At 37.1% G+C, this 14,742-nt stretch overlaps 1 protein-coding gene and 1 long non-coding RNA gene across 2 annotated transcripts in view; one reads left to right on the forward strand and one right to left on the reverse strand.

The window, feature by feature from the left end:
* Positions 1-14,742, reverse strand: part of LOC106964058 (uncharacterized) — a 47,562-nt gene that overhangs the window by 21,262 nt on the left and 11,558 nt on the right. The gene's annotated exons all lie outside the window — the stretch shown is intronic.
* On the forward strand, positions 322-14,658 carry shisa9b (shisa family member 9b). The gene is made up of 4 exons (XM_015059292.1): positions 322-1,257; positions 3,595-3,701; positions 11,123-11,263; positions 12,949-14,658. The coding sequence occupies exons 1-4, from the start codon at positions 749-751 to the stop codon at positions 13,329-13,331; spliced, it is 1,140 nt and encodes a 379-aa protein (XP_014914778.1). The 5' UTR covers positions 322-748; the 3' UTR covers positions 13,332-14,658.

Genomic DNA, 14,742 nt, shown 5'->3' on the forward strand with positions numbered 1-14,742 from the left:
TATTTTTATAAAAAATAATTTTTTTTTTTCTTTATTTTTTTTTATTTTTTAAAAAAAAAAAAAAAAAATATATATATATATATATATATATATATATATATATATATATATATATATATATATATATATATATATATATATATAAAGGAATTATATATATATAAAGGAATTATATTACATATGTTTTCCAACATATATGTCATTCTAAAGATGCTGAATGTGTTTAGTTTGTTTTGGATGAGTCTGAATTCCAGATCGTCTGTGCTCAGGATTTTTACCACACAGCACAATAATAACGGGCTGTAAGGGGTTGTAATTAGAGCTATCTCACAGCCCTCTATCTCTCTCTCGCTCTCTTTCTCTCTGTCCTACTGTTCCTCTCCCCCAATTTCTATCACGGTGTCCGCTTTGTCTTTCTCACCTCCTCTCCGTCTGTTTTTAACGCGCTCGGCGGACTGAGGCTGCCTCAGAGGTATCTGACTCCCTCCAGCATATCTTTGGGCACAGCTTTAAAGATGCTCCTTTACAACTTGCTTCAGTCCGCTGCCCTTCGGATGTCTTAACTGCCTCTTTGCATCTTTTCGTTTTACTTCAAGGTGAGAACATAGCGTACGAGGTGGCACTGAGCTTTTACGCATGGAGGTTGGAATCAGTCTGTCAGAATTTACGCAGAAACTGCTACTGAAGATGCAACTGGGTTTATGAGACCTTTTAAGGGCTTGAAGAAGGGCTTACAAAGAGAGCAACGATGCGAGGGACTGAGTTGCTGCTCGGCTACTTTCTGGTGAAAGTTCTGGTGTGTGACGCGGAGGGCGAGCTGGATCAAACCGCGGATGACTTCATGATAGTAACCGGGTTCAACGAGTCAGCAGAGGGGGAGAGCGCATCCACGGAGACCCCGCACACGGAGGAGAAGTGTCGTGGCTATTACGACGTGATGGGTCAGTGGGACCCGCCGTTCGTGTGCAGGACGGGCAGCTACCTGTACTGCTGCGGCACCTGTGGCTTCAGGTTCTGTTGTGCGTTCAAAAATTCCCGGCTGGACCAGACCACCTGTAAGAATTACGACACCCCGCCGTGGATGACACCCGGCAGACCTCCGCCAAAAGTGGACGTGGCGCTGGAGTCCGCCAAGGATAAAACCAACCTCATCGTCTATGTCATCTGCGGGGTCGTGGCCATTATGGCACTTATTGGGATTTTCACCAAGCTCGGTTTGGAAAAGACGCACCGTCCAAACAGAGACAATATGTCAAGGTACGCAATTCAGATCTATAGGTGTGTGTGTGAATAAATTAGATTGTAATTTCCACGAAAAGCCAAACAACTGTTTTTGGCCAAATTTTTGCCAAACTAAAACTTGGCCTTTGTGGAAAGGCTGATTTGGAGCCAGCCAGCCTCCAAAGATCATTGCTAAAGAAGCTGACAGTTCAGAGTGCTGCATTTTCAAACAGATTAGCACTGGGAAGTTAAGTGGAAGAAAAAAAGTGAACAGTTAATCACTGTTAACTGCAAAGCCCATCCAAGAGTTTGGTGGAGACTCAATAAGAAGTTTGAGGTTGGATTCAAAGATTCAAGAGCCATAAGACTCAACTATTTTAAAACTGATTTTATCTGTAGTGCCTGCTAAACAAAGTCTATGCTAAATGAATTATTCTACTTTAAAGTAACAAGGATCAAATGTTTTTGAGTGGTAATTACAAACACGAAGCCATCTTCAAATCTTACATAATTATTGATTATTGATAATCAATAATTATGTAATGTAGATTTGCTAAAGCTCTTACAAAAACAACACGCTAAAAATGAACTCCTTTTTAATGGTCAGTCTACAGTACACACATTTTAAAACATGCCCAACTTAAAGCAAATTTAAACACATTCCTCAAATGCTGCATCCACACAAATGCTGTGTTTGCGACACATGCGAACCTGTGAATTTATTTTTTATTAGAATTACACAAACATTTACTTATTGTTTAGCTGATGGAGACAAATCCCATGTTGCCATTGCAGAGTCTGAAGATTAAATCTATGAAAACAAACTGCATCCCAAAATTCAAGTTCAGAAGTGTTGCAGACTGTAACAAAATGCTATCCTTGATACACCAGGTTCAATTCTTTATAACTTCTTAGGCATTTGAGAGTAAATAAATGTAATAATTATTTATGGTGGAAGGACCAGTCAGATTATTACATGGTCTTAGAGACTAGATTTGAATAGCTGGGGAATTAATTCCTGATTAATTCCCCAGCCATCATGTGCTTTTTGTAATGACGCTCTTTGTCATGAGGGGGAGACAACAGCTCCAGACATGTCTATAGTGGTCATCTTTCTAAAGTATGCCCAGCAGCGCAGTGAGGTGGAGAAACACATTTTTGTCCTTTAAAATCACAATTTGGTGATGGCAAATGGAGTTAGAGGAACCCAAGGCAATCAGAATATGTGAGGAGCGTGTTTACTTAGAGAGGTACAAGTATGATGGGGAAGCTCTTTAGTAATCAGATGGACAGTACTGACAGAATAAGGGAAAACAGCTTTTATAAAATAACATTTGCAACCACTGATTATTTCATAGTTATGTGAAACATAGCTGATATTTACAACTTAACTTATCTCAAATGACAAACTTATGTGGTATAAAGCTTTATTAGGAACAGAGAAGACTGAAAGAAACCTGCAGCTAAGTTGCATTATATAAACAGAATATCTTCTATAGAGTCACGGTAAACATCTATTTGTTTCCATGGAATATAAACAGAAAAGATGCAGCTAGTGCTGCTAATCATATGCACTTAAGTAATGAGTAGCATGTGTGATCAGTTCAGTAGCAGCACTGATTTAAGGAACTTTCTGATCTGGAACATAGGCTTGTGTTACCACAATGTCAGGAGGGAAAGACAACACAGATTATCTTAATGGAGCAACCATTGCTGTACATCTATATTAAATAGGTTAAGAAGATATTTTCCAACTATTTGAAGTCCAGCATTCACAATTAAAAAGATTATTTATGAAACTAAATATTTTGTGCAATTGCCAGTCATCCCAGGAGTGGACGTCTTAGAAAATTCACCTAAAGATCAGACTGTGCATTGCTCAGAGAAACTGCAGGAGCCCAAGAGGCTCTAAAGGTTTAAGTTGATAGCATGTTAAATTTTAATACACAAGACAAAATAAATAGACAAAGACTGATTGAGTACGGGTGGCTTCGAAGGGTTTTCAAGAACAATAGGCTGCTTTTCTAAAAGAATACGACAGCGTAACTTGTAAGTTTGCTAAGTTGCATCTGAAATTAACCACATGACTTGACAGATATCAGCAAATACCTCATACTAATTGTCAACCAAATTGATGGTAGGCTGAAGATTTGGGCTCTTTTGCAGCTACGAGGTTTCAGCACTTTGCAGTAACTGAGTCTACCATGAACTCTGTACTAACATACTAGAAGTTTGAAAGGAAGGCCAATACTATTAGAGGTTTCATAGTCTTTATTTATAATGTTTAATTTTCTGTGGTGGGCAGCAGACAGACTTTTTGTGCATTTATATACATAATTACAACCTCTCTTAAAGTATTCTTTATCTCTTCAGAGCTCTTGCACATGTGATCCGTCATCCTGCTTCAGAAGATACAGATGACATTGGTCTGAGTCAACATTATGAGAACCTACAAACGAGATTGGCACTTGACAATTTCCGTAAGTAGTAAACCAGCCGCCATACAGATTCTGAAAAGGCATTGAGCTAAGTGTATTTGTTTGGGAGCACCATGCTTTCGGTGCTTTTGATCCATTATTACTTCTCAGTCTTCTTTATCAGTTCAGACAAATTATGTTTGTATCAAAACCACAAACTGGCAGGGAATTAAACAAAATCAATGACTTGTCAATCAAGTCTTTTGATTGTCTTGTAGAAAAATAACTCAACTTACTTTGTGCACTTATTGAAAATCTGAAGCCTGATTTCCTCAACAAACACAACTAGGCAGCCAATACAATACAATTTAGGGTAAAGCAGTCCAGACATCATAATCATACACAAGAGCAGGTTTTACCACAGTCTCTTCTCTGCCAGTCAGACTGATGGGAAACTTAAAGTCTATATAATGCAAATAACATGGAACACACAGATGATATTTTTACTTTCAATGAATATTTACAGTTTCAAGTACATGAGTCTTTCTACTCTTAAGTGTGTTATTTCTTTATTTTGAGCAGAACAGTGTTAAGTCCTTTATATCTTGGTGTAGGTGTCTTATGTTATTTTGTGTTAAATTTATGCTCGATTGACTGGCGAACTCTGTACAAGCGTTCCTGTGTAGCTGTAACTGTGTGAAAATACAAATGGCAACTACAGCTCTTAATCGGAATCAAAACAAAAATGGTAACAGGCTGGTTGAATATTTTACTCCTTAAAATAGTACAAACTAGGGTGAGGATATAATTGGTTGTATTTGTGAATGAGATTAGAAAAGAGCCAATATTTTACTTAGAAGTTCAACGAAATGTTAAGCTAATACCAACTTCAGATAAATGTTAGATGATCAGGGTCTTGGATTAAAAAAAAAAGAATCATGTTTTGCAAATTAATTAATCAATCTACTTGCCATGCAGTTATTAAAAAAATTAACTTGCATTATTTATTATGCTTGCCATGCTAAATAATTTCGAAAGTTTGGCAAAAGACAAGATAAAACATTCACCAGTCATGAAATCTCTGACTGTTAAAAAATATTAGATAATCACCACTCTGCGTATCTGATTGCCTTGCCTGAAATTCTCAGCAAATCCAAAGTGATGGAAAAACAAAAACACCCAATCAAAAATCCTGAAGGCTGGTGAACGCATTAGTCATGCCATCAGAAATCACCAAGCACAGACACTAATTACCAGTGACAGCCTAGAGCTCTTTCTTAGCCAATACTGTAGGCCACGGCCTCACGCATTTTAGCGCAGCCTTGTTCTTTCATTCATCAGCATCAACGCCTACGCACACCTACAGTGATGTGCACATGCAGAGTTCTCTTTTTTTTTCTCCAATCTGCGCTGCCAATCTGTTGAAGAGTCCCACATGGTACAAATCCCATCTTTTCAACAATAACATTGAACTGAATTTTTTTTTTTTTTAATACACAGTCAAGCAGCATTTCTGTTCCCATATGAACAAAAACAATCAAAACAAAATTGTCTTTGGTCTAATTATTATGTCCTGGGTTCAGTGGAAATTTAAATAAATTCTATCTGATATTTTATAAATAACAATAATAATTCTAATTAGTTCAGGAGTGTGTATGTGAGTGTGTGTGTGTATGGTTGTTTGTCGGGACGGACTGGGGACCTGTCCAAAATATGCCACGCCTCTCGCTGAATGACAGCAGTAAATAGGCGTCAGCTGGCATAAACAATGGATAGATAAAGCTGTAGAAATAACATGTCAATTGTTCTATTTGCAAACAATCATCAACAGCAAAAAAAGCGAAAGCTGAAAAATTAACTTCAGTAAAGGCAAACCGTATTTTTGTAAATTCAAATAAAACAAAATGATTTGTTATAAATTATTTAACTGCTAACATGCATTATTTATGTTTATTTAAGAATTTATGACACTTAATAAATTAAGGATTTCATGACCTTGTCTCAGAGAGCCAGTTGAAGTTAGTTTGAATGCGTTTCAGTGGTACATTTGTTCTTTCGACAGCAATTCTTGGGAGGTTAGAAGGTAAGATGATATTTGTTTCCACACTGATCAATACTGTACTGGTGTGCTTTCTAAAAATACAGACGAGTAGTAATTTTTTCTGGAGATACCTTATAGCAGTGACTTAGAGGCTCGGTCTTTGTTCATCATTCTTACATAATGGACAACTGTCTTTTAGACCTCGGTAAAGCAGGTTTTATGAGCCATTCCAGAGCTACCATGCTTACATCTGATCAGATACCCATCTACACGAAACAGCTGGGAGGTGGAGTCTCTATTTGCTCCAGGAGTCAGCCAGAGAGAACCAAGTCTTCACTCACTGCCATCTGTCCATCGATGTATGACAGGCCATTTTTTCACTTCTAAATAGAGACGCATTACTGCTGTATAACCTCTGATGACAACTGAGGAAAAGATACTGAAGAAAAGTCTAAATGTGACATATAATCTAAAGGGAAAGATAGTTGTAAGGTAAAGTTCAGCATGGGCAATTTAAACAGTGATAAAAAGTTGATTTTTCTTCTCTAATTTTCTGATAGCTCGTCATTTAAAAAGATTTAAGCTCTGTCTTCACTACAATGATAACTTATTAAATAGGTGCAACAGCTGAAATACAAAGAAACAATCTTTCTAGCAGTGCAAACATTGAGTCTGCATGTGATTTGTACATGCACTCACTGAATTTGGAAAAACGGTGCAGCAATGGTTTTCTAGCACATAACTATTATATAAAGCTGATCTAGATATGTGCCGGTATGAGCATTGACCAAATATGTGCCAAATGAAATACAACATCTGCGTTCCTCTAAAGTTGCAAGGTGTATGATTGTTTCTGAACACAATATACACCAGAATAATGACATGGTGAACAAGAAGAACTACCCCTGCATCTGGGTTACATGGACATATGACGGCAGACCATTCCTGGACTCATTTTAAAAACTTTTGATGACCATTTTTGAACTTTTCATGTTTGTTTGTTTGTTTGTTTGTTTTGTTTTATATATCAAATTGCACCTCAAGTCTTAAATGCAACCAATGAAAAAAAAAAAAAAACTCCTGATCTGATCCATCCGGAAAAGTAGTTACAGATCCTTGTTACATTTACTTGTCGAAAGTTTTCCTTTATCAAAATGTGAAAAGGATTGAGTAGTTCAGGGTAATATGTTTGAAGCCCTTAAGCCAGCATAAGAATCCTGACACAGAGCTTGACCAAATAGTATTGGCCATAAACAAAATGCCTAACACGTTGCTCTGTAGGCTGCTGAGTCATAGACCAATTCCTCAAGACGCAAAGTTCTAAAGTCAGACAATATTGACTAGAAGAAAGAAAAAAAAAAGCATCATCTTAATTACAAACTTGAAAAGTCGCCTGTAAATTAGAGCTCCTTTCTCCTTGTTCTATTTATTGCACCGTATTCAAATCCCAAAATACCCCCTTAAATCTTTTATGAGATTCAGGGGAGGTGTCTGTGTCTTAAGTGTAAAACCTGTTTATTTTCTCCAGCGCCCATGGCGTCTTCGATCTTCACAAGTCTCCAAAAGTGGCCTTCTTTTCCCCCAAACAGCTGATACAAAGCTGCCAACACTGTCAGATAAATATTAGAGATAAACAATTTGATACAAGTCTCAGAAACAAGTCGGGCTACAAAAAGATCAAGTCAGAAAATTATTATTAACAACTTTTCTAAGGCATTTGATAATAGATGGTAGTTGTTTAAACAATTTTGCTTATAAGTGTATACAGTAGTTTTGATTGTAACAGGAGGATAACAATGAATTTTTGTGGAGAGAACCTGAAAATAGTTTAAAAAAAATAAAATAAAAAATAAAAAACTCGCATAGAAGGAAACTGGAGGAACAAGCGCCACTATTTTTCTTACTTTAAAATCATGCATCCAAGCTTTTTGGCGAAGATGTGCAACAGAATAAAATACTGGTTAAATAATTTAGAAATGATGTATCATTTTGTGTCCTAAAGAGGATTCAAACTGTCATCTTAAAGAGCTCAGACCAAACGAGAGCCTGTGTTCATGGCCCACTTACTAATGAAATGGAAACAGGTCAGTAAACTCAAAAAATAACCTGAAAATTTAACACAGATAGGATGGATGTCTGTTTTTAAATAAAAAGGTCACAGGAGTTGTGATAAAATCTTCAGTGTGGGTGAGATTGTATTGATTAGATTATACGGCTTTGTTGATCATGAAACTTCAGACCAAGAATTGTTTACAGCCAAGAGTTGCTCTTTTTTGCACCAAAGCTGAGTTCACTTAAGTTTGTGATGCATGTAGAATAGAGAAAAGCCTCAACAAATGTAGCACAGAAGTTGTTTCGAAAAAGGAAGCGAAACTGAGAGTGGCTTGTCCTACATATTTTTTTTTTTTTGTGAGCTTTGGTTAATGATGGAAAGAAAAACATATTGTGAACACTAGAAGCTAAAATTAGTTATGTGCAGGACAGTTGATAAATAAATAAAATAGGACTGAGAGAGAAGCTGCTGCCATTCAACAGCAGAGGAGACACCATTTGTCAAGGTGTGCTGAGAAAGATTTGTTAAAAATGTCCCTTGCATTATTTTGTCAGACTGGATTGATAATTTGAGACTTTCCAAATTAATTAGCACATTATTAAAGTTTCTTGCTGACCAAAAGGGAATAAGAGCCTAATTAACCTATTTTCTTTATTAGTGATCTGTTTTTAATCAGAGCACTTTCTAGACCAAAGATTTTTGGACTCAGCTTCTTTATAACTTTGCAAATAGAAGACATCAACAATAATAGTGAAACCTTGCTGCTTGTTGTTAATTAACTGATTGGCACCCTTTCTGATCCCACACAACTTCTAAGCTGCAACACACAATGCTATTAGCTAAAAAGACCCAATTTTGTATTTCGGAAGAGATGTGAACTGTTTGTTGTTTTTTTGTCTATTTCCACATTGATCATTGGTTCAAAACAAACACCATATTGGTATGCAAGGTGATCGATCTATAAGTGTGATTAGTGCCTGTTTAAATTGGGGCAAAAATGTTTATTATCAATTTTGTAAGGTAACATCAGTCCTGTGGCAGTATGCCTTGGACACACTGGCAAAGAGGGAGCACAGCTTGTTATTGACCATCCTTTAAGTCTTGTTATCTATACGGAAATAGGTGACAATAGTGTCCAGAAGAACTGTGGTTCCTGTGCTTACAGAAGCAAAAACGTGGAATTCAAACATATTACGGAGAAGAACAACTTAGGATAAGTTGTCAAAGTCACAACTTCTCCCATTTTTAGGAAATGGGATCAGAGAGTTCTTGAACTCGCTGAGAAATTTCACTCTATGTTGTCAAACTCCAATCTTCAAGGAACAATGTCCTGCAAACGTTAGAAGTGTCACTGGTTCAACACACCAGCAACAATTATTAAATCAGTAGCAGGACTATACAACTTGAATCAGGTTGAAGAGGTAAATTAGCCATTTGATTCAGGTGTGTTAGGCCAGGACACATCTTCAAACTTGCAGGACAAAACTTGCTCTAGGATGTTGGGAAAGGAGGTTCCAACTAATCATACAATCTCTGAAGAGCTCTCTCAGGAAGAGCAGTGTGTTCCAGTGGATGTTTATTCTACTGGAACTGCTAGAAGGATCAGAGAAGCTTATTTGTCCAGTTCATACAGGTTGGAGCCCATTTTCTTTTTTGTCTTTGGAATTATACCTTAAAACTTTATGGACTCAACAAGGAAATATGTGTCAGACGTTTTGGTCCACATTGTCACGTCTCCATCAAACAATTGCCACAGTCTTGCATGCTGTACATCTGAGGTGGCAGTCTTCTTTAAAACTACACTCCAAAGGTTATCTATTGGTTTGAGAACTGTGTAGGCCATTGGGACACAGTGAACTCATTCCCGAGCTTAGGAAAACAAGCCAAGCCAACTTTTATTTAAAAGCACTTTAAAAGCTGCAAAAGTGAACAAAGTATAAAAAAAAATCTCAAACAAGTGTGAGATGATTTCTGCTTTGTGGCAGATGGGTACACTGATCACACTAACTTGACGAGAAAACTGTGGAGATGGTCAGCAATGTCGCTAACACAAAATGTGTCAGAAAATATCCCCTACAGCGTTGCATCACCAGCTGCAGCCACTGGCAGGACCTGATCCATACTTTCACGTTATTTACACCAGATTCTGACTGTACCATCTAATAGTTGTTGCTAAAAATCGAGATTTATCCGACAACAGTCAGTCGGTCTATTATTTTCCTCTTTTTTTTTTGTGAGCTTGTGTAGGCTCACTTTCCTGCTATCTGCCAGCAGTAACACCTGTGTGTGGTCTTTATCTGCTTTAACCTATCTGATTCGAGCTTCAGCATGTTGGGAAATTATTTTGAACAATATTGGGTGCCTATTTGGACTGTTTTTGCATTTTTATCTTAAACAAGACTGCCAATTCTCTTCTAACCAATTTGTCATATTTGTGATTGAAAATCCCAGAAGATCAGCTGTTTTTGAAATATTCACACAAGCCCATCTGACACAAGAAAACCATAACTCATTCCATGTCATTTAATTTTTTTTTTTTTTTTCCCCATTCTGGGGCACCGTTTAGACTTCAACAAGTGGTCTTCACCATGCTGAGATGTCTAACTGCATGGAAGTGACTGAACAGGTGTAACTAATAAAGTGACAGGTGTCTGCATATTATTTGTTCATGGTCTGCATTCCAATTTCAACAATATTCAGCTTCAGTAGGCTTGCTGTTAGCGCAGCAGAACAATTTTGCTTGTCATAAAGAATCTATAATGGAATACAACCGAGTTGTTTAGTTACCAGTAACGGCTGAACAAAAATAATTTTTGATATTGAAATGTATTTTTTTTATTATGTCTGCATAAGCTAACCTCTGCCCAAAATCCATCTCTGCAGCAAGTCCCAAGTAGAAAGAAATCATTTATCACACGTCTTATCCTTAATATGATGATAAAAAAATATTTTTTCATATCACATTTTCTTACCTGATACCAGGAGGCCTGTTGAGAAGTCCCCAAAGGGCCATGTGTAATTTAAAACATTAAACTATTCTTCATTAAACTGAGAGGAGAGGACACTCAGAACATCTGTTCCTTCTGCCATGCCAGGGAGGCAGGGAACCAGTCTATTTGCTGTATACCCCTTAATTTACCAGATGTCTACTATAGGATTAGTTCAGTGCGACAAAGACCAGTCAAGATTTTCCAGCTGGGTCTCCAAAGAAGCCTTCTTCAGGAAAATGTGACACTGTCAAATAAGAAAAATGTAAATCATGTTGAAATACGAGTACAAAATTACCGAAGTACTCATAATGTAACCAATGGGATAGAATCAATTTTAGTCCTGGACCCGCCGGACATGCTAGAGGATGTTTTGTTAAGAATTGTGCTTCTCTCCTTTTAGACAGCAATCAGATGAACAATGTGGCCCAGTCTCCAACTTTGGTAGGTCAGCCATATCCAGCAGTGGGACAGATTACCAGCCCATATGAACAACAGACCCCACTCAAGGATCTCAACAAGTACAACACTCTGAAGGCTGTGGGTAAGTAGTAGTTTATTATGTGAAACAAAAAAAACAAAAAAAAACAACAGCTGTGACTTATCTTTTGATATAATTAGGGAGATGTTACATGCTTTCTAAGAAAATGTTGATGCATAGATTAATAAAGTCATCCGACTTGCATGAAGTGTTAGACAAGTGAACAGCAAGAACCTTTAATGTGATTTAATTTGCTGTGCATTTGTGCACACAGACAACATCCCCCCCAAGTACAAATGCAGTTTATTTAAAGCCTTGGAGTTGAGTCTTTGCTTTGCAGCAGTCCTTGTAAATTAATCCATAGTCCATCAATGTCAGAATAGAAAGAAACAGCGAGCTTATTTATAGTAGCAGGTTTGTGCTAATTTAAAAAGTCTGCCATCAAGAATCAGCCGAACAAAATAACATCTCTATCTCCATGACTCAGTAAGCCACTAGATCTTTTTTTTCTTTTCGTTTGGATACTGTAGATTTAGAGCTGTAAACACAAAGATACAGAAATTTATTGATAATAGAATAAAGTATTATCTAGGTCAAGGATTTTCAGATACTTGGAAACTGTTCAATTGAAACCTGAATTTAAACAGTGCTTTACCAAACCTTGTACATCGAGTTCAGTCTTCGTAAGTTTTACTCTGAAACCCAATAAAATCTTGGAAGCATTGAAATGTTCACATTGACACCTCATCCGTCTTTGTTGCCCATTCATCATAGTACCATCATAGAAACTGATTAGAAAGGAAAATGTTAAAAGGCTAGATTCAGAGACAATGAATCATTCTGAAAAACAGAGAATGTAAATGTTTGGAAATTATGTCAGGATTTCCAACAGTGCTAACATTTTGATAATCTAGGCATTAAAGAAATATGTACTTATGTAATTACTGAAGATTTGCTCCTACAGTGAAGTTCAAAAGTATTGAATTTTCATACTTTTTGTCATGTTGCATCCACGAACTTCAGACATCTTTACATGTGTTAATGGGTCCACGAGGACACTGGTGACAGTTAAGGTGGTGGAACTTCATTAGGTAAACCAACTCATAGTAGCACATAATTGTAAAGTGAGACAAACATGATACATTGTTTGCAATATTTTGCACAAATAAAAATTTGAAAAGTGTGTCCATGTGCTTAGCCGTCATTAATCAATGGCCCTCTTTAACAGCAGAAATATCTCCAAGGCTTTTAGCTATACTAATCTAGAAACTTGATTTTTTTTTTTTTTTTACCTGTTATTCTTTGCAAGATAGCTTAAGCTCAATCAGACTGGATTGACAGCATCTGTGAGTGTTGATTTCTTTCTAGTGTAGCTCTGGGCTCTTGTTCATATTTAAATAGGGACCAGATTTGTACAATAAGTTTTCCATGTTCAGATTAATTGAACAGAGCAGAGTGAGATGATCAAAGCTTGTTGTTCTGTAACCCAGCAGATGGTTGTGGTGGGTTTTTTTTTTAGAGGTAAAGAAGTAAAAGGGGCTGAATGGATAAAACACTTTGATCTTTTTATTAGGATATAAAATTAGGATATGAAATATATTGAAGACTTCTGGCTGTTATATGACCAAACGTGAAGTTCAGGGAGCATCTGCGCTTTTGCAAGGCACAGTAAGATGTGATACATGGTTCAGTTATTGAAGAATGACAGCTGAATAATAATCTTATCTTGTTATTTCCCCCATTTTTAGCAGAGAAAGCAAATGACAACTACCAAAGCAACCGCAGGCAAGCGATTGAGATGACAGCCAAGGGTAGCCTTCCAATGGAAAGTGTGGATATGGAGCCAGAGCCTCCAAATCCTTACAGCCCACCCAGACAGCGTTCTATGAAGCACAGCGAACACAAGTACAAAAGCCACAGGAGCCACAGCTCCCAGTCACTGTCCCACATCTCCAACATAGCAGTCAGCCCAGGGGGGCTGAGATCCTGGCAAAGCAAAGACATGCTGGGACTCCGACAGAGCTATGGCCAAATGAAGCCCGGCATCACAGAGAAAGAGCTACATAGCTCCCGCTACATGCCTCCACAACCTTACTTTGTCACCAACAGTAAGACAGAAGTGACAGTATGAGTGTCTGCCATATTCAGGCTCAAAATAAACCCGAATTAATAATAAAGAAAAGGGAAAAAAAAAAAAAAAAGAAACGCTGTAACTGCTGCCAATGAGTGGGGTTGCAAGGAAACAGCATGGACTGTACTAAATGCATCGGTTTTGGAAGCGGGTAGCAAGATGCCATCTATAGCTGATGTGTACTGTGTGACAGGGCCCTGAATATGTCGTTGAGCCTCATGGGGGCACTGTAATCAAAATGTCGTGTTTGATGCTCATATAATCTCACTACTAAAACTGCAGAAATTACTTATCACATTATTGGGATGTGAGACACTAATTACCATCACAAGTATCTACTGAGATATTTAAGGAGATTGTACTGTATTTTCTAATATGTAGTTGAAAGATAATCCAATCAAACTGAACTAGCCCGTGGCTGTTTATTGATTATATGAGTCACCTGAAGGTTGTGTACTAAAAAAAAAGACTTGGAAACTAATCCTAAACTAAGAGTGTGCAGGATTATGTTTTCCACATAGCTGCCATGTTCTAATTATGAACCCTCTAATGCATTACCTCAGTTTGAAATGCAATTCACCACTTGCTAAACTATCACCTCATGGAGGAATTGTACACATTTAAGGCAAACCTTTGTAACTCTTGATTTAAATAGTGTCGCAAACATTGGAAAACTGGCTTGAAAGGTTTTGTGTTTGTTTGGAGAATTCCAGGTCTATCATAGTGTTCTTAAAATGTAAATGACTCGGTCTGTAAATGTGCTATTGTTGATTTAAGTGGCTCAACACACATTAAAAAGTCTGTTCAAAACTTGTGATTCTTGTGTCGCTTAAAAAAAGATGTTTATTTTTGGTTTAAGATTGTCAAGCAGTTAAAAATGTTGGGTTTTAACAATAAAGACAAATGCAAAAAAACAAAACAAAAAACAAACAAACACTGAAACCTTTGTATTCAGTAATGCATTACATGAGGAATGTAACGGTTTGTTTGAGGATTTGTTTCAGCAGCTTTGTTTATCCCTCTAATTTTGTTTTTATGGGATAATTTAAAATGTTGGACTTTTACTGCTTATTTCTTCTGTTTACATTCTGGTTCTCAATCATAACTGAAGTTTTATCATTCCTCTGGGAGCTCTGTCATTTTTAAAAAAAAAATGCCAGGAGACATTTTTGTTAATTAGCAAACCATGTTTCCAACCAACAGGGTTGTTCCCCCTGGAAATTAAATCAGCACAGTAACCCAGTTCAGTCAGACAGTGTGCAACAGCTGTGTGCTCGGTTCTAAAAGTCTTGACATTAGAGTAATAACTTAATAGAAAAAAAAACCTCCACCAAAAAAACAGCTTTTAGAAAGTCAAATTGAGCCAGCATGTACACTGGAAGCAGAACTCTAGAACTTGATGTATACATTG

This window comes from Poecilia latipinna, unplaced genomic scaffold (assembly GCF_001443285.1).
Source record: "Poecilia latipinna isolate Pla-1442-1.1 unplaced genomic scaffold, P_latipinna-1.0 Scaffold1619, whole genome shotgun sequence".
In the NCBI taxonomy this organism is placed as follows: Eukaryota; Metazoa; Chordata; class Actinopteri; order Cyprinodontiformes; family Poeciliidae; genus Poecilia; species Poecilia latipinna.